General features: G+C 46.2%; 2 protein-coding genes across 16 annotated transcripts in view; one reads left to right on the forward strand and one right to left on the reverse strand.

Annotated features, from left to right (window-relative positions):
- Positions 1 to 1144, forward strand: part of PLCG1 (phospholipase C gamma 1) — a 58769-nt gene extending 57625 nt beyond the window's left edge. For all 6 annotated transcript variants that reach the window (XM_068911902.1, XM_068911905.1, XM_068911904.1 and 3 more), the window contains exon 32: positions 478 to 1144. In XM_068911902.1, the coding sequence (XP_068768003.1) occupies positions 478 to 520 (43 nt within the window). In that variant the 3' untranslated portion in view covers positions 521 to 1144. The remainder of the gene's footprint in view (positions 1 to 477) is intronic.
- A 389-nt stretch (positions 1145 to 1533) lies between these two features.
- ZHX3 (zinc fingers and homeoboxes 3) overlaps positions 1534 to 24966 on the reverse strand; it is a 59925-nt gene continuing 36492 nt past the window's right edge. For 8 of the 10 annotated variants that reach the window (XM_068911916.1, XM_068911920.1, XM_068911917.1 and 5 more), the window contains 2 exons: positions 10114 to 13051; positions 1534 to 8418 (listed from right to left, as the gene is read on the reverse strand). In XM_068911916.1, coding sequence (XP_068768017.1) covers positions 8408 to 8418; positions 10114 to 12895 — 2793 coding nt within the window. In that variant the 5' untranslated portion in view covers positions 12896 to 13051 and the 3' untranslated portion in view covers positions 1534 to 8407. Of the gene's footprint in view, positions 8419 to 10113; positions 13052 to 14987; positions 15104 to 22508; positions 23019 to 24966 lie in introns of those variants that run through there. The other 2 variants (XM_068911924.1, XM_068911925.1) reach the window with 2 other exon arrangements.

Here is a 24966-nt window from a genome sequence, read left to right on the forward strand (position 1 = left end):
CTCGCTGAGTCCCCTCCTTGCTGTTCAGACAGCGAAGAGGCAACAGCATTGTCTTGCGAGCCCAGCTGGAAAAAAAAAGACACGGCTCGGGGCGAGGGGACACATGGGGCTGAAACACAGGGTCACGAAATGAGACTTAGCATGGCAGAGGGGGGGAGGTCATGGGTTTTGGCTGCCAACCTCTTGGCCGGCCAGCCACTGAAAATGCCAGGATTTCAGAGTTTGTTGACCAACGTGGCCTCTCTAGAGGTCTGGCTTGGGCGCGGCGCTAACGGGAAGCCAGCAGTCCTCCCTGGCATTTACCTCCTGGGCCGGCACCGACATTCCTGCCGCTGAGCGATTTTTTTTTTGACGCAGATGTGCAGGAGCGTAGCCGTTTATGGCCCCGGCGGGCCGCCGGCGCCAGAGCCGGCGTGCGGGGCGTCGAAGGGCGCCGCCTCAGCTCTGTGCCCCCCTCTCTCTGTGCCCACCCTGCAGGGTACTGCGAAGGACCAGGGTCAACGGGGACAACCGGCTGTAGCCCAACTTGGCCTGCTGAAAGCACCTCCAGTGCTTGTGATTCTCACGGCACGCTGTGAACTGGTTTCTATGGAAACGGCACTGCTATGGCCTACTTTCAGGCAGCTTTTCCAGTTTCTCTGCTGAAGTGTGTTCGAGTGGAGAACTAAAAAAAAAAAAAAAAAAATTGAAGAAAAAAAACCCCCAAACACCCACCAACCTTCACCATGAAGCCCTTAATGAAGTGTATTGATGTGTATAGCCTGCCAGCCGCCGAGGTGAGAGACAAAACTGTCTATAATCGCAAGGAAAAGAGACAAAAAGCCCTCTACTGTCTCTGCTCTGACTGTATTTTCGGAGCGCCTGATCCTGCACTGCTCAGACTTGCAGCTGCCGGGAAGCCTTTTGCAGCATTACTTTGCTGTAACTGTTTTCCACTACTGCCACGAAACGCCTGCCTTTCCCGGGCTCGGTCGGAGCGTGCCTGGGGCGAGGGCTTTACAAGACCGAGGCAGAACGTACCTCTGTCCTGGCAGTATTACATCTACCTACCTGTATAGCCACTGCCTAGGGGTCCAGTAGTGAAACTCTACGTTTACAAGGCCGCTCTAGCTTTAAACGACAATAAAAGTATCAGTATTAAGTGTGTGATGTCTTGGTTCGTGGGCAATGTGCCCTACCTGCAGAAGCGGCCCGTGCTCACCGCAGGGGGGTTGTGATTTATTTTTGTACTGTCAGGGCAGGCCTGGAGCGCTGGTCTTGTTGCCCTGACTCCCGGGGAGCACAGCAGGAACGGGAACAGCGCTCACAGGGTAGGGAGCGAGCCCCGCGGTCGCTGCAGGCTCCGAGGAGGTAAGCAAGCGCTTTGTTGGGCTCGTCTTAGGGCATTAAAGGAAAACGTATCTGGTGCAAGCCACCTCGGGGGGGGGGGGGGGGGGGGGGCCGTGTTCAGGTCAGACACCAGCTATGTTGCAAACCTGCTCTTGAACGCAGGCTGTGTTGCTCCCTCCCCACCTTTGGAGAGTGTGCAGCCACTGGGGGGAAAAAAAAATAATAATAATCAGGTGCAGCCCTAGCTTTAAAAATTGTTTACCGAAAAGGATTAAAAATTACTGTGCTCACATGAGCTAGAGCTGACTGTGCCTTTTTTGAACAGGACTGGAGACGAGCAAAGACTCAAGGCTGTTGAAGGGCTCGTAGGAAAAATTTATCTGTTTTTGTTTCATCTTTGAATTTTTCCACATACACCTCAGATGCTGAGGCAGGACAGTGTGAAACCAGGGCCTTGCGTGGCCCCAGACAGGCTGCAGGTGAAATTTTCCATGGTGATGCCCAGCAGGATGGAAAAAAACCCACACAGTAATTTCAGGGCCCAATACAAGGCGCCTGCAGAGATCCCAGGCACCCTGGAGCACAGTAGGAGGCCGTCACTTTCTTTTAAGTCCGTGAAGGGGATCCCAGCAGGCTTGGAGCTGCTGGGCAGTAGCTGCTGGGCTCCAGTGCACTGCCAGTTTGTTTGCATGCTTGGGTAAGTAAGTACTTTATATGCAGGGTGGCATTGCCAGAGAGGTGCCACCAGAATAGCCCACCCAGCACCGCACAAGGACCCTTTGCCAGGCGTATGCACTGGAATGTGGATTCATTCAGCTGGTGCTGGTTATTATCTGTACTGATAATAACAAAACGGGCTCTGATGCAAGAGGCAGCAGAGCAAAAGTCCCAGCTGCATTTATGGGTATAACTAAGGAAGTGGGTGAAGAGGGCAGTGTTTTTTCTGACGCCAAGTTGAAAGAGGAAGGATAGTGCATGCAGCAGCATGCATATCAGCATCTCAGTCCCAGCCGAACTGCAGGCAGCAGTGTCTCTTTGGGACTCGCATGGAACAGCAGCCTTCCCCACGCCGGAGCGCGTAGTTCTGCGTGGGACACCGCTCACCGTAACAACACACTAGTTACAGCGCAGGAGTACAGGATATAGGGTAACACCTGGGCATTTGGACGCCCCAGGCCCATGGGCTAACCCAAACCTGATTCCAGTCACCAGTCAACTCTTGTTCATATTTTACACTCTTTATTTAGGAACAACCAAAAATGTCTGGTTTCATTTCAACAAACTGTACAAGCAAGCTCTTCCCCTCTCCCACCCTCTCATCCACATATACAAAAGGAAGGGAAACTTGCCATTCACTTCTCAGAAGTGGCATTGTTGCTACAGGGAGTTCTTGCCCTCAGAATAAGAGCAGGTAAAGTCCATAGCAGGTACAAGCTACCCTAGCCCTAGTAATAGCCACAGCCCACAGTCACAGGCAGCTTCACTTTTTCTCTTTAAAACCTTTACCAAAAGTAAAAACTATTTCCTGTCTCACACATTTCCAAGGTGACCATCCAAAATTGTGGTCTTAAAAAACACAATAATAACCCCACTGGACCCCCCTCCCCACCTCTCCCCAGTACAAAGACGGTTTTACACAGCAGAGACTTTGCTCTGCTCCCTAGCTACACGGCCACCCTTATGAAAGGTCCCGTTGCAGCTACAATTACATTTTCCTTTGGATAAATCCAAGCAAAAATTCCAGGTCATTCAGCACCAGCATGATTTCTAAATAATAATAATTAAACAAAACAAAACAAAACAAGACCCCATTAGGCTGACTTTGTGGTCTGGTGAGAAACAAAGTGATCAACACGCTGTTCCCAAAGTCTCTCTTTTAGTGCAATGTTAGTATGTGCAAGGGGAAACACGGCCACGTACCCATAACAACACCACGAGCCAGATGGGGCACAGAGAGAAAGTGCAATTTTTAGCAAGAAGTTTTCTATGCCATGGATTCCTATTCCAACCTTCACTAGCACCAGTAAGTAAGAGTCCTGCAAATACCACCTCCATCAGTACAGGAAAAACTGGCTTTAATCACACCATCAAAAAAAAATGGCCAACTGTAGCCAATAGCGCACTCTTTACTGGAACAAGCCAAAAAAAAAAAAAAAAAACACCTGCTTAAGTAACAGAGTTCACTCGCTCTGCTTTAAAATGTTGTGAATCTGATTCAGTATTGCTGGCAGGGACCATTGCCAGTAAAAGCTACAGCAGAAACTAAACTTGTCTCCTCCCCGCCCCCCCCCCCCCCAAAAAAAAAAATGTACAAAACACAAGTTTCCCCCTGTTTGTAGTTTTGCCTAATCTGTCCCCATCGGACTCCCCAGTGAGCTCAATCACATCAGTCCATAGAGTGATTCAAAAAGCAAAGCCAAAATTATCTGGGAAGCAGGCAAGAACAGTTTAAAGCATTTTAAATAAAGTCAAGTTGACTATGAATTACCATGGGAAGGTGCGGTATCATCTTACCATTCCAATTTGTGCCTAAAGTGCTGAAAATAAAATGCCTTCCCTTCTGATTACCATTTACCTCAGCTTTCAAACATCACCTTCCAGTCAGGTTTCCTGTATAATATCTCTTAACAGGAGACAGATTGCAGGCAGGGAGAGTATAAACTTCTCCCTGTAACCAAATCTGTTGCTTTTTCATTAAAAAAAAAAAAAACCACTAAATGGGGGGGGGGGGGGGGGGACACCACCCTGCCCTCTACATCCACCTGAACAGACAGGAGATGACTAACAAGAATAAACCAAGCAGATATTTTGCTGCTCCAGCTTCCGCACAAGTGTCACTGTCAGGTTAGGTTCTGCATTAAGTTGTGAGCCTGTTCACAGGATTTCTAGTTGCAGCTGCCATTGGCTGCTGCTTTTGCTGACAGCTTCTCATGGTGAGCAGTGCAAGCCCCCAGCAGAGAGGGGACAGGCAGCTGCTTTAAATACCTGAAGCTGAAGCAAGCACTTGTGTCCATCATTCCTCTGGCTGTGGGCCTGATGTGCAGTAGCACTTAGCTCTGAGGCAAATGGAAGTAGGTTCTTGTAAATCATGGTTTGTTTAGTGTTCTGCTAAAAAAATAAAAAAAAAATAATTGAAAAAAAGGATTTCCAGGATACTAGTTAAGGAACAGAAAAAATAAGCCACCCATACAAAACACAGAGCTGTGTCTAGAAAGCTCACCTGGGTCCTGCTGATACAAACAAATAAACTAACTCTGTTCCTTCCATCAGGAGAACCAGCAGCCCTTCGCATGAGTGAGACAGGTACAGCACAAATCAGGGTTTCAGGCTATTAAGTAATTGGATTGTGACCTTAATCTAAGCAGCCTCAGAGAAACAAGTAACAAGATTCACATGGATTAAAGGTGACGGTTACTACTGTGTCTATCAAACCCAAGCTCACACATTGCTGATGGAGGTGAAGAAATTAATTTCCCTTCCCTACTGATGCTGGCTGCCTGACCTCTATCTTGCACTCTTTCTTTCAAGTCAACACAGTCATCTTTGATTAATGATGATAGATATTCACACTACATGTAGAATTGTGGCGACGCTTCCTCTTAACACCAGAAGAGCTGCTGCTGGGACTGTCAAGCCACCTCTCAATTATTTCTTTCAGTTTCAGATGCAAACATATTTCTAGTGTCATGCACCAAAACCTGAGTATATTTGGAGATGACACCTGCTTCTCTTGAGCCTCAAAAATGATGAGATAGGGAAATAAAGGACTACAGAGCTAAACCCTCAAATCTTTAGCTTAAATTTTCAAGGACATATCAAGCCAACTAAAAATGCAGATAACAAAGAATGTGGTAGTTAGAAAGGGAACTCAATTACTTTCTGATTTCTGGTTCAAAGCTGTATATCGGCATTTGTCTTTAAGTCTTACCCTCCCCATGCCACAGGGCTTGCGAGCCTGCTCACCCAGCCGCTGTGTATGAGGGGAGTCTGCATGGAACCACTTTTAAAAATTCCTCTGACCCAAAAGAAAGACGACTCCTGCTGTGCTTGTATGAATGCATGAAGACAAAGCTCAAAAAACCTCAGCAGCTTCCAACCCTCAAGGCTGCTTTTTCTGTGTACACCGGGAAATTCTCCCCCTAGCTTACAAGACTTCTCTTTTCATTTTTTTTCTGGAAAACTGGCCGAATACAATCGACAGAAAAAATTTCAGCTAGTGCATGGAAAAATGGTTTGAAGAGACCAGTTTATACCATAGTCCTTAAGCATTTTTGTAGATGGAGTGGGGAATCACTCTTCCAATTAGCCATAAGCCTTTAAAAGTGTACACCAAAAATCCCACAGAAAATCACCTTGAATGGGCAAACTACATTTCCAGCATATTTATATAGCAATTAGTTAGTAAAAGTGTACATTTTTAATGTACATCTTAATGCAATAAAGAATCAATGGCATATCTGAACTGTATATATGTGTATTTAAATAAACCTGCATGTACATAGACAATAGAGAGTAAATTACCCACCTGTATTTGTTCTCTGAAGGTAACACTGTACATACATACACTCATACTCTTGGGCCACAAGACTCCCAGAACTAGTGTCTTCGGCTTTAGGAACACCCAGCTCCCCCCGTCATCTGTGAAGTTTCAGGGTATACAGGGTTATACATGCAAGGGCTGAGTCCCTGGGACGCCGGCAGTCTTCACATTATAGCCACCTCTGCTCTTCAGGACAAGAGCTATGTGGCCTCAGAGGCACGATGTGCTGCTGAGACACCACGCGGCAGAGGTGGGATGGTTGCTGGTTATGACTCAAACAAAGGCACGACCAGCAATAGTGCTTCCGAGGAAGAAGAAATTTAGGGAGCTTGCTGTCAGCATGGTGCCACCTCCCGTGCTCCTACCACTTTGGGGAGGATTCGTCTGAGTGCTAAGGGGGGAGGGGGGTTTACAGTGCAGGTGTCTGCATCTGAGCAAGTCACCCCTGGCTTTCTTTAGGGTGCTGTTCATCTCCTTTTAAAGTAGATGCTTATGCCTGGTTGCATGAGTTGCACCTTGTGCTGCACAGTCAGATCTCCACTGACCGCAATGGGAGCCTGTGCGAGCTCAGATGCAGGCACCTACGATGTAGGCATGTACCGCTAGGTGAGAGGAAGCCCTCTACTGCAAACAAAGCATTGATCTCATATTTGAGTAAGGCAGCCTCTTAAAGAGGGGATGAAGAAAGAATTAGAAAAGCAAAGGCAATTAAAGGTAGAAAACAGACACCATCTTTGGAAGAGGTTCTGGAAGAGCTTTTTGTTTTTCAAACATATTTTTTGTAGATCTCTGGATTCGATCCTTTGGCGTTTCTACCCACCCCTTCTAATAAATATCATTTACCACCAACAGTAAAGTCTCCCACATTAAAAAGCTGTCACTAAATAAAAACCTTCTACTGAAAAAGCTTAGCTGAGTTAGCTTGGCAAAAATGAGGAGCTATGACTACTCTCCATAAATACAGTAGTGGATAAACACCAAAAACTATTTAAGTTAAAGGACAATGTTGGCTTCAAAACAAACCAGGAGTGAACCGGCCATGAATTAATACAAACTAGAAATTTAAATAAAGTTTCTAGCCATTCAAAGGCAGTGAAGTTCTGGAATACCTTCCAAGAGCAAAAGTGAAGGCAAGACATGGAACCAATTTTGAGCTGGGATTTGATTAGTTTATGACAGGACGGTCTGACACAGCATTTGGCTGGATTATATAGCTCAAGAGTTTCCTTCTAGACCTTAGTTTCTACTAGAAAGGAATTTAAAAAAAAAAATCTTCAAGTAGTTGTATCACCCAGCAACCAGCCAGCTCAACACGGGCACGTTAAAAAGGTACAGATACTAAGAATCCGGTAACTGCAAGTTAACCGGGAAATTTATTTTGCTGTTTTCACAAGAAGCCAGAACTCCTGTGGATAGATAGACTGAAGAAAAAGACTTGGGCAAATACTTGAAGTTACCAGCATCGCTGCAGTAGGATCTGTTGCGTAGTGCTGTAACAGGCAAACTTCCTGATTACAGAAGAGTTGCCTGCCGAACAGATCCCTTGGAGACAACAATGGCTCGAGCCATTAGCAGCAACACTGCGTATTCTCTGCATTTGTTCTCTGAAGAACAGCTTGTTCCCTCCAAACAATGAAAAGGATTCCAGGTCAGGATGGAAAAATTATTATGTGCTAGTTCTCAGTGATTAAAGAGAGACTTGGAGATTTAACAGCCTGCTACAGTCAGTCTCCAAGAGCAGAGGAGGAAAAAATACTCTAGCCAGCAAGGGACAAATGACATCAAACTCCATCTCCTGCATTTTCTGGGTCTTAGACCTGCTACTTATCGGAGGGCATACAATGCTAAATCTAACATCATCCTTACGGATGAAAATCTCACTGAACTTCTGCTTGACTTTAATACAAGATTGGCAGTTGTCTTCTTAGCTACCTTTGCTTTCCTAACTCATGCACGCTCACACATACATGCATGCGCACACACGTGCACACACGCACATACACACAAAACTCTTCATTATCAGGGCTTAAGGACCAAAGGGTAAAGAGCTTATATGCAGCCATGCCAACCTTTAGAGAACAAACACCTTATGGACAGATTAAAAAAAAAAAAAAAAGGAATTATGCCATGATAGTCCATATCTAAAGCAATGACCTTGTTTACACAATGTCTGAGATTCATTTTGCTTGTATAGGCAGCTGTAGGCATCGGTATATGAATACGAAATCTGAAAGTCTGTCCACTGGAAAGCAAATAAGAACATCCTATTTCCTGGGTGTGAGCCAAGCTCACAGCCCCCACCTCTGCCAGCTCTCAGCCATCTCCTAGGTTAGGCCACAGAGAGCTCTGCACTAAGTGCCCAGTTTTCACATGTACTCTTGCTCTGATGTGCTGTACTCAAAGGTCTCGTTTATGGCAGTGCTTTAACACCATGTCCTGCTCCTGAGGTGTGTATCAGGACGGCCCATGGATTTCTTAAAAAAACAAAACTTTCTTCTCAAGGGTAAGAGCAGATCCTCCAGGGCAGGTGATCTGAGTTCAGTCTGTTTCTGAAAAAGAACACATGTGTCAGATAGACTCCACATCCCCCTGCAGGTACCTGAGCGCAAAGTGGAGGTGCTGGCTGGGGAGGAGGGGACGCAGGTAGAGCTCACGGTAGGCAAACGCAGGAGCTGGCCCCTGCCAGTGACAGCTGCCTCTGGGGCAGGCTCTCCCTCTGCTTCAGTCTGCGCCCAGAACCTGGCAAGTTGGCAGGACAGCTTTGTCCTCTTCGGCTGCCGGAGGAGCAGCTCTTCCAGCAGGAAGCGGAAATCACAGCAGCAGCAGTCCCAGCCTGGATGCAGGCAGGCTGCAGGGAAAAGCCATGCCCACACGCGCCCTGCCCGTGTGCTGGGGAGGGCCAAGTCTGGTACTGGGATAGAGCACAAACCCTGAAAACGTTCAGGGAGCACAGCTGGGTGAGGCTTTGGTCCTCTCCCCAGCATGGACAAAAACCTTGGTCATCCCCCCGCAAACTGCTTCTGCTACGCTGCGTTCCCACCCTGCTCCACTGGTCGCAGCCGTTTCTCCCAGCAGAAAGCACAGGACAATGCCTGTCCAGATTTTTCAGCTGCAATAAAGGCATGGCCCCATTCAAGCCCACGCTCCATCTCCTCTAAATTAGAAGGGGGAGGGAACCAATGATTTTTGGCCTTTTTTTTTTTTTTTTTCCCAAGGCCTGCAGACATGGCAGAGGTGCGTGGGAGGCTCCAAACCAACTCAGCGGGGCCAGACAACTCAGACGAAGGAGCCCGTCCTGGCCTAGCAGCATGCAGGCGAAGGGCTGCGTGAGCGGAGCAGGCCAGGGGCCGTGTAGCGCGCAGCGGGACGGGGCGAGCACCACGCACAGCGTTCCCCATCTGCTGGGAACCCTGCCAGAGAGGAAACAGCCCCCAGCTGCATTACTGAAGAACCCATGGAGGGCTTGGAAACCACCTCTCCTCTCCTATACACACACACACACACACACATGCGCATGCCTTTCAAAAGCAAGTCTGGGAGGAGGGGTAAAGCCAGCAGCTGTAAATGCCATTCCAGCCCTCCATGTCTTCTCCCTCTCTGCCGGCTCCATCTTCAGTGTCCCAGCCGTGCCCCACTCCAAATGCGGACGCTCACGTCTGGAGGGACGCCTGGAGAGCTGACGGCAGCTCACAAAGGGCAGCAGCAGGGGGGAGGGAGGAGGCTCGTCTCTGCACAGGGGAGCAAGCGCGGGCACTTGCAGGTTAAGTTGTCTTTCCCAAAGCTGTGAACGAGCCAGTGGCAGAACCGGGAAACAACAACTGGGCTCCTTTCTTCCCAAATACCCATTCCCTTTATAAATAAGCCCCAAAGCCACTTTTCCCAAGGCAGGTAAAAGGAACAGACGCTCCCGCTCATTTCATTCAGGCTTCGTTTACCGCCAGGATCTGACTTCAGAGTGGGGCCAACATCCCGTTACAGGTGGGCTGGGCCAGACAGGCAGTGGCAGTCACGGCATCTAGCCAGTCGATCTCCTCCTTCCCCAAGTGCCCCTTCCCAAGGGGGATTTCCCCACTATTGCTTCGCTTAAATCCCAAACAATAAGACTTGATATTAGACCCTTACCTAAAGTCTCAGTTTCCCAAATGCAAAATACTCAGTGCCTCGTGGCTGTCTAAATGTGCCTCCGGCCCAAGCCCTACAGACACAGCGTGCGCTGCCCAAAGCAGGGGAGGTCAGGGCCTTACCGAGCTGCACCACGGGCGGCTGGCTGGGGGCATCCAGGGCCTCCGCGCTGCCTTCCGGGCCGCCCGGCTCCCACGACTCGCTGTTCTCAGACACCTCCGAGCACGCGTCGTACGGCCCTTTTTGGTTTCCCGCTTGTTCGCCAGCACTCGGATACCTGTCTTCGCTGCCTGTGTCGGATGAGCCCCTGGTCTCCTCCTCCACCTTCGCAGCAAACCAGACTCTCACCTGCGGGGCGTTCAGCTGAGATCGCTCGCAGAGGCTCTGCAGGTCATCTTCCTGCAGCATCTTGTGCTTTTTGTAATAGTCCTCCAAAACCTCCCTGCCAGCCGGGCTGATTTCTACCACGCCTGGAGGGAAAATACCACGCCTGTAGTTCTCATACCATTTCAACTGCCCATTCTTATAGCCGTATCGACTATCTCCAAACCAGCGAATTACCTCAGCCCGCGGCAGGCCTGTCTGGGAAACTATGGCATCATATTCCTGATTTGTTGGCCGTTGTGTCTGCACAAACATTTGTTTAAGCAAATGCCGTTGCTGAGCTGTTTTTTTAAAGTTCAGTTTAGTTTTCTGAGGAGTGGGTGGCCGGCTGGAGCTGCCATCCCCTTTCTCATTTGCACTAATCCCTGGTAATTCGCCTTTGCCGTTGGACTCTGTCACTCGGAGATTTTTCAGATTGATTTTAATGGGACTCACTTTTCGCTCTGCTGAATTTGGGTTGTTGGTAGATGCATCGACTGAGCCGTTTTCACTTAAGGCCCTCAGGTCATCTGAAGAGTCTTCTTCTCCACAGCCATTTTCAGCCTCTTCCTCCTCCTGCTGAGCTGTTTCCTCTACCTTTTTTTCTTCTGCCATCTTTTTTTTCCTCCTTTCAGAGAACCAGCTATCAATTTCTCTCCGCGTCATTTTTGTCTCACTCCTCAAGCGATTCACCTCTTCATCTGGAGGAAGAGGATTTTGTGCAAAACTGTTCTCTAGTGCCTTCAGCTGCTCTGGCGCTCGCTCTTTGTATTTTGTCGGTGTGAAGTCGGGTGTTTGATGCCAGGATTGTCGTCTCGTTTGGTGATGAGTGATAGGTGTTACTGCTGTTGTAGAAGTTAATTCTGCTCCTTTGGGTGACACGTCAAAGGTTATTTCAGGCAGAGAATCGAGAGTATTATCTCCAGCAAACATGCCTCTACCGCCTTTCACATTCCTATAATGGTATCTCCTATCACTAAACCATTTTCGAATCTCCTTTGCAGAAAGGCCTGTAATTTTTGTCAGCCGCTCGACTTCAGCCTGGCCAGGGAACTGATTTCTGTAAAAGCTGCCTTTCAATGCGGACAGCTGCTCATGGGACTTTTTGTTTTTGTAAATATTGGGGTCTAGGAAAGTTTGTGAGGATATGGCTGGACATGCAGTGAGCAGAGACTGGGCAGTATTGACCACTTTCACAGACGATCCATTATTGGAACTCACCGTGTTGTGCTGTGTCACGGGCTGGGGCTTGGGAACTGAAGTCACTGCTAATGTGAAGGAGGAACTGGTTCCTTTCAATCCATTTGTCATTATCGGCTGTGTAACGAGCAAGCCCCCTGTTCCTTCTGGCTGCCCGACCACATGGCCAGGTAAAGTTGCCTGAATAAGATGCGGGACATTCCCAGGGTTTGCAACTAATGGGGTGTTTAAAACTGTAATTGTGGGTTGCGGCACAGACTGAATAACCGTGTTAAACATTTTTTTCCTGGCATCTTCTATCTCTTCTGGTGACCAGCTGATGCCTTGTTTCAACCTCTGCGCAGTAAACCAGATCTTCAGCTGCTCTTCTGGGTATTTTGTCACCACAGTCAAATAGCAGAGCTCAGCTTTTGTGGGGTAAGGGAACTTGTGGAAAGAGTTTTTCAGGAAGCTGTTAGAGTCCATGGCTGCATTGTATGTGGGAATGCTACTCAAGGGAATCATCACCTTGGGAAGGGATTTGGATGTAGGTAGCTGCTGATGCAATGGTGGTTGCTGCGGCAGTGAAACAAGTTGTGCAACACCAGCCTGCAAAACAGGCACGTTTCCTATGATGGAGCCATTCATTATGTGAGATGATTTTCCTGAACTTGCAGTGGACTGGCTGACTGGCACAGACCCATTTGTGAATGAATGCTCTCCATCTTTCACCTCTGATTCACCGCTCAATTGATTTGATACGTTCTCCTTCAGCGTGTGGATTTTTTTGGCCTCAGGTTTACCTTTCATTATCTTCATGATGGGGGTTTTGGTAATGATAATTTCAGACTGACCATCCACCACTTCCTCAGGGACATCTCCTGCAAGGTCGTGGCTGCTGATGGCATCACAGAGACTTTGTTCCACAGTTGTATGATTATCCTTCTTAGCCACACTCCAAATGAAGCTTGCTTCACTAGCATGTGACTCTGCATTGTGGTGTGACAGCCCTTCGTGGCTTTTTGCCAGAAAGTTGCACGCAACACACACAAACACAGGGTCTTTGCTAAAGTCTAAGTGCTCAGACTCCAGGTGCCCTATGAAATGATGAATATCTTGAGATCCAAAGTCACAGTACTTGCACACAAAAGTATCACTATCAGCAATACCACGGTGCCCGTTAGATAACGCTCCGTTATTACTGTTACTTGCAGCAGCGTCACTGGCTGCTGGCACTTCAGGAGGAACATCCTGTTGATTTCCTTCGTGATCATCTTCTACAGCATCCAGTTCAGTCTCCTGAAGCACCAGTGTTTTTACTGGTATCATGCAAGGAGTTGTGGATTTTCTTTTGCTAGCCATGACTACAACTAATCCAGATGATTTTTTAAAAATTTAAATTAAATTAAAATTTAGAAGCGCTATTGCAAATGCTCTGTGGTCTAGAGTCCAGCAAATTCATGGTGTCCCAAGGAGTTGGTGTCAAATGTTGACAAATGGTCATATTTGCCTCTGAACCTGAGGATAAGGAAAGATAAGCAGGAGTTAGTTCCCTTGGCATTAGACATAGCACAAATGTCCTGGTATTTAACTGTTTCACTCAATAAATCATTTTCAGCCTGTTACACTGGAAAATTTTAACTTGACCTTGGATTTACCATATTTTCATAAGTACAATCGGTGAATTATCTGTTTAAAAATAAACACACAAAAACAAAAGCCAATCTGTGATTTGGCAGCAGAGCAGATATCACAAGGGGAAGTTGACCACAGAACTTCCCTCCCAGGTGCCCCCCCCCGGAGCTTATTCTGCCCCCCACAGCTCTGATTCCCAGTTTTCTTTCCCTCCTTTTGGATTGATCCTTTTACCCCCAAACCCTCTAAGCATCCAATTCTACCCACAATTGGCATTTGATGTTGTGAGGTGGATCTAAGGAGGTTGTGGTTTTTTTTTTTCCAAATACAACTACTTCTACAGGAACACCAGCTATTTGTGCTGCATCATATGCACAATTCTTGCCTGCTGCTGAGTTTCACTTGCTCCCGTGTAGTGAGTGCCCAAAAGAGGAGCAATTTTCTTACCTACATAGTGCAGTTGTGCGATGCCTCTTTTACAGCCTGCATCACTGTGCTACACCTACTGGATACAGGGTCCTGGTCTCTACCATAAAAACTTGGAGCAGCAGGAGCTCACACTAACCCTGGGCACTACAACTGCTCTGCTCAGAAAAACAAATTCTCTTTTAAGGAGGAAAAATGCTGAAATTTGACCGCTCACTTCCCTGACAAGACAAGTTACCAGTATTTCTGCAGGAGAGAGAGATGCCTCGGCTCCCTGCGCACCCAGGCTCCTGCTGGGGCCTCCAGGCTCTCAGCTCAGCGGCACTCTGCCAGGCAAGTGGAGGCGATACCAGGCAGGGTCACCCTGGGAAACCTGCCTGGTTTCCATCAGAAAACCTGATGAAAATCAACACGTTCCCACAGAATGTTTCGATTTCTTCAAAATCGGCATTTTCCAACCATCCTGTCGGAAAGTTTCTTGCCAGCTCAAAGCACCATGCCCGTGCCAAAGGTCTTTGCGTGCAGAAATTTCTGGAGAGAGCAAGAAGGTTGCAGGTGGAGCCATGTATTTTGGCCATGGTTGCTCAGGAAGCCAGCAAATAATTTGTGAGATTCCCCCTGCCACCACCACATGCGCACTTTGTTTTTGTTTTAACAGCATCTGTGGAGTCTTTGGCTGGAACTACATGCAAGAGAAGGTAGGGCCCCCAAAATCAAGTGCAGGCAGCATATGCTTATCTCAGATTCTCCAGCCTTCCCGCTCCCACAACACTTAGAACTGTCAACATTCACAAAACTTAGTGAAGTGTGGGTGTTTCCTAAGAAAGTGTTATTTCTCTACAACACAAGTCCATTTTTTCTGGGCTCGAGGTGACCAGAGATCTGTCGCATTAAAAGAAAATAAGGAATAATCCTTTGAAAAGGCTCAAGTTTTATTCTCAAGTTAAAGCAATTGCCCAACTGCTGCAGACTGTGGAAGGTTGGGGCTGGATGAGTCTTCAGCCAAACCCTTGTTTCTGGCCTGATGTAGTTTTGCAATCTGCACAGCGGATGCTCCATGCCTGAGATCACAACCCGAGGGCAGTAAAACTGTCTGCTGTAGCTGGCACCAAGACTCACTTGCCCAAATGGGTCCTGGTGACAGGGAAAGCAACAAATCTGACAGAGCAACATCTTTGCCTTAACCCCTTCTTCAGTCTTTTACAGCAGCCCTTCTTTTTTCTTTAAAACTGTATTTTCCCAGATTGCAAGGTCACTTGGAAGCATATGGACACACTTTGTCATATTATAAAGATTCTGTGCCAGACTTTCCTGGGATTTACAGTAACAGAGATGGAGCTTTATAAAAACTCTAATAAAAACCTGGACTAAAAAGAAAAAAAGGCCAACTTACCACCCTACTAGATGACCCGCAGAGGTAACTCCTATCAACTAAAGCAGTTGTGCACCCGTAGCTTTCTTCCACCAGATTTGCTGAGCTGATCTCATGCATAGAGAAATGCACATCAGGCAAATCACTTGGTAGTGCTTATGCAATACCTCCTCTGCCTTTTTTTTGCTAGTAGCTTTTAGAATATAGGAATGAAAGATCCTAATGCAAAAATCATATTGAGGAAGTAAAATTTGGCCTCTGTAACTTCATTAGAAATTAATAAAAATTTTGTTCTAGAAAAAAATTGTTAGCTTTAAAATAGAAGAGCCTGGATGGTCAATTCTGGCCTCAGCAACTTTTAGGCACAATTTAAAAGACTGATGGGAAAACGTAACTTCCCGTTAACGCGGGCTGATCTGAGATTACAAAATAGTCCTGTAAATAGTGTTAGTCATCACTGAACTTGGCATCAGAAAAGACTGTTTGCTATGCTAATGCTTCATGAAAAGTCTGAAATTATAACTTAAAAAATCTATAAATAAGAAAGTATTAATGCTGCGCTCTGGATTTAGATGGTGTGAAATTCATGCTCTCAATACCTGCTTTATGCCACTCTTATCCCACCTTTTTGTGGTTAGTCTTTTCCTCCGCAGAGGGCCAGAAAGTTATTCATTAGCATTAACAAGTAGAATACTTGGATGACTATGAATGGGCTTCGCTATTCAGGAGGGAACAGCATCAATTTGACATTGCTCCCAAGATCCTCATTTTTGATGCTAAGTTAAATATTACACAATCTAGCAGGGTACAATGACCTCTCCCAGTCGAGTCAATTCGGAAAAAACAATAAGAACAGCCTCAAGGCTACAAAATATAGCTTTAAAAGCTGAAAAGAGTTCAGTGTCATGGAAGCAACAGTAAAAGTGAGTTCTGTTACTGCACAGAGATCCACGGAGTTACATTCACCTCCTTTACTGCATGAAGTTTTCACTGATACTTGCTTGATTTCATTCTGCAGCTCTAACACAGGTTAGGGAGAAACTGCCAGGCCCTCCCCGCACGTTTTGCGTTTTCAGCAGAACTATTCACAGAGATCCAGCTCCGGAACCTCTGTTACTGGAGACAGCTCAAGCCCCACATGGACCTTACATTGTGTTTATAGAGTCATCAGATATCAAAAACATGATTTTTATCTGTCAACTGATTAAATTTGATACCGAGCAATCGAGAGAGACACAAAAACCCCCACTGTGCCATTTTTACAGAGTGCCTCTTCAGAGCATGTAGTCAGTATCATTTTGGGTAAATCTGAATGGTCTGACCCCCCTGCAGAGAATCTACAAGCACTGCATTTCATTTACCAACACGTTTGCATCAAGCTCAGGGCTTTCTCCAACAAGGTTTGTGAAAAATGCAATCAAAGCAGCACCAGCCAACACAGCTCCCCTGCTGGCGATCCAATATTAATGCCACCTGAGAACACAGATTGCAAATTTAGCTGGAAGTGAATCACTGTGTCAATTTACTAGGAAAAAAATTAATCGAGTGTACTGTTTGTCCGTTTCATTTCCATGGAACAATTACATAACCACATGTTAAGAGCATGTTTTATTCACTGCTCACCTTCTGGAACGCGCTAATACTTTAATGCACCACTAATACGTAACAGAACGTATAATTCATCCCTTTCGCTGTCATTAGAACAAGCAAGGCTGTTTTAATGGGTAGGTTAATTTAATGGCAGAAAAATTATTCAATTAAAAATCAGCCTCACAATGGAGCTCAGCATACCACCACTGTAAATGTTTCAAACTGGTCTGTATAGTCCTGTGTGAAGAACCCGATTTACTCTACAATTGACTAGAACAAGGAAACATTAGCTGAACAACATACATTTACCTGGCAGTCAGGAAGACAATGGGATTATGCTAAAATTGATAGGTCCTTTAATCCACACCTGCTAATTCAATAGCGAAGTAAAAGAGCAAGCAGAAGCCACCGCTCAGAAATGACCCGTGTACTTACCCCTGCCACTGTCTTTGGAAACAGTGCCTTAAAGCAGAGTCAAGCTGATTTGGTCCCAGTGATGCTCACAGTCAAGCTAACAACAGAAGGAAGAGCAGCCAGAAGGGTATTTTGGCCCAGGTCTACAATGCTATCTGATCCCACCTTAGCACGTGGCTGGAAATGTGTTTACCTCGGGAACCGGCTGTGTGGCAGATGCCTGTTCAGTCATATGATAGAAAAGACAACTGTACCGTGGTCAGGTCTTGGAAGTGCTAAGCAACCGCTACCATGCGCGGTGCAGGCACAGCCGTGGCACAACGGGAGTGAGGTGGTACACACAACACGTTTCTGGTCCTGGGACGCAGGACAATCAGCTGTGCTTTTGCAAAAGAGGACAACAGGCACAAACCCGGAGGAATGGTTTTGGCTGGCTTGCGGTTCCCCATCCCCAGAAACAAGGCACTGATTGCTTGTCTACATAGCTCCTAAATGCAAACAGTAAAAAAATAAAAAAGGAAAGGAAAGGAAAAATCTGCTCCATTGGTAGAAGCAGTTTTATGCGGTTCTCCCCGCGTTATCACAACAGGGACAGACAGCTCAGTTGTTATCTATCAGTTTCTCAAGGGCTGCGACTCAACAGCAGCGAGGGCTGTGTTCAGACCCAGCTGAGAGATGAGGGGAAGGTGGACAGCGAGCACGTTCCTGCCCTGCCCGGGCTCTGCCGGCCTCTCACCAGTATATGAAGGCACACACCCAGTGACCTGTCTCCAGCTTAAAAACAAGAAAAACGAGCACCACAAAACCTCCTGAGACTACGATTTAAACTATCCCTTGAGGTTCAGAAAAAGGTAACAGAGGAGGCAGATATAAACTGTTAAATCCAGGATCCTAAGCTATGAAAACAGCATAGCATTTTCATTAAAGACGGCCCTAAAACTAAAATGCTGCTTTAAATGTTCCCTTCCTGCAATACTTTCCCTACTAACCTTCCTTCCTCCGTGCCCACAGGCCTCACCGCCCTCGTGGGTAAGTTCAGGTGCACACTGCTAACTTGCTGCACGGCATTTTTGTCCCTTCTGAGGAAAACAATGCCCAGAGACGGGTCGAAGTGAGCTTAACAATTTCAGAAAATTTACTTCTGCAGAGATTAACAAAGGGAGGTTTCGAAATCTGCACTGCTGAGTATGAACTTTCAGCTTTTTCCAGCTTGGCTGGATATAACTGGTTTGGTTTTAAATGTTTCAGTGAATTAATGAGTTAGGTTGTTAATGCAAAACATTCATTCTACGCGGTGCCAAGGTCCCCAGTTAGAAGATTAATTTTGTGACCTTTTGCAAACCTCGCCTAGAAACAACAAGAAAACCCTCCGTGCAGCATCACTAGGCACCCAGCGCACAGCAATGCACAGCAGCTATCATCCCATCACCCTGCAACAGGGACCGTGGGAGAGGCACGCTTCTCTGCCCCCAGCACAGCTAACTCCCCGGTCCAGCAACACTCATAAGCTATACACCTCTACACAAACATTTTCGGATGACTAGGTACTGCAATTTGGACTCCAGTGTTTGATGCGGCTCTGCTGAAGAGTAAATGCAAGTGAAAAAAAAAAAACAACCCAAAACTCCAAAATCCCTACAACAAAATAGAAGTAAAATAACAGTTTTCTCAACACTTTTCTGTGCCTGCTAGGCAGGCAGACACACTCCCCAGGTCAGGAGCAAAGTTGATGTTTTTGTCTCATACAAAGCCAAGCACAATATTGGTACTTTAAATAATAGCAGCTTGTTTTTAAACTGAAACTCTGTAGGCCCCAGTTGACACCATAATATGGGGGGGGGGGGGGCGGGGGGGCAGAAAGAAGGAAGAAAGTTAACATTTGAGAGTGTTTTCCTCTTCCCTGTACACTCTATCTCCAGCAAGGCCTGCGAGACCCACTTCTTTCTTTGAGGAGTCCACAGATGATTTTCCAACTCTCCATCAGTACTTAGCAATAAAGGACAGCAAATAAAAGATTCCTGTGGTCAGCAAGAAAGAGCCGGTGCTCTTGGCAGTGCCCAGAACTGATAGGTTAGTCTCCTTCGCGTTCCTAATACGAAACGTTCAAGAGCAAAGTCCCACCCAGGTAAGGAGCAGGTTACCCAGGAGCACAGCAGATACCCAGCCCGCTCTGCACATTACTGCGTGTCGGTTCAGCAAATTGAGACTGGGTTTATTTACTTCAGCACTCAGGAGTGGTGGAAAACAACAGGTCTGTGCAGCACTGAGCACAGGCATACATGTGGCACAGTGCCGTGGCCCCTACTGTTACCAGCCACGGCAGTCCCAGGACTTGTTCTCTTTGGTTAGTCATTAACAGTTGTTTTGCATTTGGAGTTTGTTCATGAGAAATCATGTAGGAGTTCACCAGTTACATTAATTATCTAGCTTGTTGCCAAAACATGCACCATTTGGGCTAACAGGAGAGAGGATGGCTAGAGACTCATGTAATTTCCAGACCGAAATGAAAAGAGGTAAAGGCCTGTTCTACTGCCAGAGGCTGCCCCAAGTTAACTCTAATCAGAGCTTCATCTCTCTGGCTGTGGAGTCCCAGGCTTTGATTACACTTGGCAACAGAAGTGTAACAAAGCGCTGGGGGAGGCATGTAGCAGCATCACCACAGGGCTTTGAAAACAGAGGAGACAATCCCCTGTCAGGAGCAGGACAGCTACCATTAATCATTTCTGGGGACAGATGGATATGCCACGATGACCTGGCAAGGACCTTTCCTGCTATTTTCCTATGGTGCAGCATGGACAGGTAAAGTTAGGGTGAATAGCCCACCTCTCCAGACTAAATCTCAACTTCCTGGGTGCAGATGGGATCTCTCTTTTAGTTGCACTAGCACGGCTCTGTAATAGAGAAGAAAAGGCAAGATTTGGCAGGGCTGTGAGGCAAGTACAGAGCTTGCTGAGCCTCTCTGTTCCCTATGTGTGCACCCAGGTTGGCTGAGGTGCAGCTATCCTCCCTGGGTAGCTGTTCATAAACCCTGCAGCTGGAAGAGAAGCCGTTGGACCTTCCCCAGAAGCCTAAAAATGCCAGTACCAGAGCATTACCTGGGCTGCAGGCAAGCAGCACGTATCTCCGTGCCATGCCCATGGCTAGAGCTCCCACCTATAGGTAATATCTGTAAAGGGGGAGTCAGTTGTCACTTATCTACCCTACAAAGCCTGGTCTATAACCCAGACCAAAGTCACAATGCATTTAATTCTTTTTGGATTTACTTTGTAAGCGACTGCAAGTTCCCATGAGTGAACAGGTGAGGTGATTTTCCCCTCCAGAGCAGATCACTACTGTGCTAACACTACAGCCACCCAAAACTCAGGTGCTCTCAAAAATAACAAAAAGGCAACCAGCTATAAAATAATAGCATCCCAAGACAAGCCATGCAGGCAAGAAAAGCCTCTTCATGTCATACTATTTCTGCACCACGCAAATATACAAACACACACACAAATTTCAGCAGTTGCAAGCTTCAAGCAGCATCACATAGTCAACATTTGTACTAAGGAACAATTTCTCTTTATGCCTACTGTTCAGCGTGCTTTGTAGATTAAGCCTGGCTTTGAAAAGGCATGTACAGTTTAAAGGCAATGGAAGCTGGTTGATTGAACAATCGTATTCATTCTGCCTTACTTGGCAGGCCCAAAGCAGAAAAGCGTCATTTTCGTTTAGGCTAGTTAAACGGAGCTATTCATTAAAATTTTGCCCTTCTACATACTGCTGTACTTCTCCATTTAAAATGTGCCTTTAAGAGAAGACCTTTCTCCTTTATCCTGTAGAACATTTTTCATCGACCTGTTTCAAGCCACCATCAATTTATGAGCTATGTTTCTGGATTGGTCTCATACTTCCAAAGCATCAGCAACTTGCCTTTATCTTCATTACCTGGGTAGAGGCTGGCTTTCTCTATTAGCACTCAGGGACTAATGGTAATTATCTCTGCTTTTCTTCAGATGAGCACAAAACCAAGCGGGATGGAAGGCTAGAAAGGGGCGGCTGAAACAGAACGCGATTAGAGTATAAAAATAGGTCACTAGGATAATATAACCTTTAGACTATTGGCAATGTGCCCCCCTTAGAGACAAGCCTGCGTGCTAAATTTCAATAGAATGTCAGGAATAAAAAAACACAACACACATCAAAACAAAACCACTGATCATCCCTTGGAGCTTTGTGTGCTTCTGTTTGAACATTACTAACATTAATACACTCATTCTTTCTCCTCTGCCCTCATTCCTTTGATCAAGTACAAAATAAATGTGATGCAACCATACCATTGACATCCTCAAAAAAAAAAAAATCTGTTACCATTTGGGCTTCATTACAGGTTTGCTCTAACTTACAGTACCTTAGCAGGGCTCACAGTCTCACTGTTCCCGGGACCCACCTCCATGCACAACTTTAATCCTCACATTTTGCCCATGTTGGAAAACATCCCTGGCGTTCCCCCAAAGGAAAAGCTCCAGCAGACAGATAATCATCTATCTACACAGCCAGCTCTGAGATTAATACTACCAGCAGAGGACACCAGATAGCATTAAAGGAGCTTCAAGAAGCACCTCAGCTCATCAGTATCTATCTGGGTTTCCCATCACACCTAACACTCAGCTTGTGCGTACCAGTAAGTGGGCTTATGCCTAAACAGGACCCGATGAGAACATCAGTCGTGTTTATTATATGCACAGGGGCTCCGATTTCTCTAGGAGGTTTCATTATGCCTGCATTATCAGATGGATCTATTTGTGATTCTTGCATGATCGTTGAATCTAAATGGCCACACACAGGTCAAAAGGGTAATGTTCTGCCACACCATGTTCAAAGCTTGCAAAACGCATAGCAATTCCATGCTTATCATCAAGTATCGCCACTTAGGTAGTGCAAGATCAGCTTTGGCAGATTCAGCTCTTTGGAATGCACATGAAAAGGGATAGATTACACTTAAAATATACCTCTTTGTATTTTTATTCACTGAACTAGCTCCAAGCCAAGAACTATCAGGGAGGGCTCAGAGTCAAGATTTCCAGGTCCCAAAGCAAAACGAGAATCAGAGTTAGATCTCGGTCAATGTTAAGTATCTGGCAAGAATACTCGAGTCTTTTAAATGAGCAGGCAATACTAGGCCAAGTTAGTTAAGAGTTCACAGGTATGAGCACCCTGGGGCAACAGAGCCCTCACAAAGCATAAAAAAGCATCAGGTTCTCAGCAGAACTGCAGATTACCTAGCACCAAGTAGAGTCGTTTTGTTGGAAGTCACTTCACTTGCATTTCTGAAGCACTTCTGCTCACAACCCCACTTCCAGGTTTGCAAATCCACTTCCACATGTGTGACCCTATTTGGGGGTCATCATCCCAAATTTAGGAACCTCAGCTCTAGATGCTACTGCAGCACTTACTGTTAAAAGGTAACCAGCATCAGCTTTTATACCAGCAATGAAACAATCCCACTGCAGAACCACAAAAAAAAAACTATGCTAGGGGGTCACACAATTTTCTCACCGAGCATCCAAGTCTCTTGTGCGATGAAGAAAAGCTTGCCGAAGACAGGTTGATCACCAGTTATCAAGCAGCCACATAAGAGACAGATCCGCAGCAATTCCAAGGAAATTAGCGCGGGGCAAAGAACTCCAAGGTCCAGAGTTTTAAAAGGAGATGTGAGACACGGGTGGGAAGGACTAAATTAAGCTACTAAATAGTACCAGACACCAAACGTAGGGTGCTGGAGCTGATCATCTGCAGCACAGACTGAAGTCTATTACAGTGCTGTATCCCCTTCCCAGCTGAGCATTTTTGGATTACTTCATTCACCGTGCCCTTTTGCAATATGTTAGCTTCGAAAGCTGTGTTACATTCTGGCTCACCATCAGCTCCCATTTCCCCACTTACAGTTGCTATAACCAAAAAGACAACTGCAAAATACTTAAGCTAAAAGCAAGGAAACAGGGTTGGCAGGTCAGAATTGTAGATTTTTCTCCCCCACAGATCCTGCTTCAGAATCGTCCTTTTAGACCTTGACTGCAGCCGATCGCTTTTGCAGCTTATTGAATACGCTAGTTTATGGCAATGTTTTTCTGCTCACTGAACTGGCTCATTCTTTTAGCAGAACAAACTGTTCCACGTTGAGGCAGGAGTTGGCTGTGTTTTAACAAAGGATTTTTCCCTTCTGACAGTGTTTTGCAAAAGACCCAAAAAATGAGTTTGGAGCCAAGTTACAAAAGGTCAGGAGAGGCTAGGCAAGCAATGGGTGTAGTTCCTGTATGTCACAGCCAGTAAAGGAAATGGGTGGGGAGAAGAGGAATGACATTTTGAGCTGAAATAATATGTATAAAGAGATATTAATGAGGAATGGGCTTTTGAATGAGGATGGCAAGCATGCAGGCCCTATAATTTTTACTCTACAAGAGCAAGCTTGTTAGATAGGCTGAGGTCTCTGCAATCGTTTATCCATTTGAAGTATACATTTGATACAGCTCAAGTAGCAATAGTAAAAAGAAAAAGGCAGTCTTATTGCTTCTCCTCCCCAAGCTGATTTCAAGAGCTACTGCACTCTCATCTCCTGTCAGCCACCTGAATATTCAAAAGGCTTTTGCCAACCAAACAGCAGTCAATCGCCAGTCAATCAGTGTTGGGGGAAACAAATATTATGATGAAAAACCTTGTCCCCTTCCCACCTCTAATGTGGGGCAGAGTATTCCTGTGGAGGTTTGCTGACCTCCAGTCCCAGGGCTGCTCTGCCTGCCCCTTTTCCTGCCCCTGAATAGGACAAGGCCGTTAGAGCAGAGCTACTGCAAGGGGGAAGAGCATCAACTTAGGAGGGTGGGTGGGGGGGGGCAGGACTCCATCACCTTGTTCCCCTCAATGCAGCAACCCTAATTTTCAAGCTATGTTTTCATTTTGCTTGTGAACAATGCATTGGCAAGTGGTGGAAGTGCAGCCCCATGGGGGACAGTAACCATACGGGATACCACAGGAAGGTAACAAAAGCAATTTATCTGCTTCAGTAAGTCTTAAATCTCTTAACATTTGGCTTGTGTTTCTTTCTAACTCAAGAGTCCTCATTAATGGGAGCTCACAACAGATCTTCCCTCTCCTCTTTTAGAAGCTGGCCTCGCAAATGTGTTCAGTGTTGGACAGACAGGTCTCTGCTGTGGCCCCAGTCATTGTTCAGTAGTGGCAGAAGTAGCTGGCAAGGCCAGGATCTGTCTGTGCTATGTGTGGTGCATAGACAGAGCAAGATGGCCATCTCAGGCCTTGCAGATGTTGAAAGGCAGGGAGCGAAAGGGATCTGCAACAGTTGACAGTATGTAATGCCTAATACTTTAGCTTTTGCAGGCCTCAGAGGATCCGTGAATAGAAAGAAACCACCCGACACTGGAACACAGCCACTTTTGTGGCTGGAAGGGGCAGATGTTCAACCCCATACAACAATGCAACACAACAGTTGGGACCGTAAGTGAAGAATGCTGCATCCACTTAAAACTGGAGAGGGAAATTAGGGACACAGTCTAATTCTAGAGCTACCATTTGGTCCTAATGCTTGGAGTTCACATACCTACTCTGCAAGAGTGCACAGGGTTTTTTTTCCTTTGCCTTAAATAGACAATATCCTGGCCTAAAGTGTTGAACCACAGGAACTTTAGAAGCATATGGTCAGACTGGCAAGTTTTCAGCTCCCTCAACTGCAACACAGTTTTCCAAAAAAGTCCAGCTCCCTTTTAGTACCTACATAAGGAATAGAGCGCCTAATTCCCAATAGTTCCTGTTGCAATACAGAAGGACAGATCATTAAGAGACCTCAGCATCCTATTGGCCAAACCTGCTGCTGAAATTTCTGAAGGCAAGCTGAGCTTCAGAAGCCTGTCTCATCACAGCTCACATCACACGTTGCACCACTCAATCGTGGAGAAGAATGCATGTGAAAACTACAAAGATACCCACTCCTCAGCCAGCCAGCAGC

Source organism: Struthio camelus, chromosome 18 (assembly GCF_040807025.1).
Source record: "Struthio camelus isolate bStrCam1 chromosome 18, bStrCam1.hap1, whole genome shotgun sequence".
Taxonomy (NCBI): domain Eukaryota; kingdom Metazoa; phylum Chordata; class Aves; order Struthioniformes; family Struthionidae; genus Struthio; species Struthio camelus.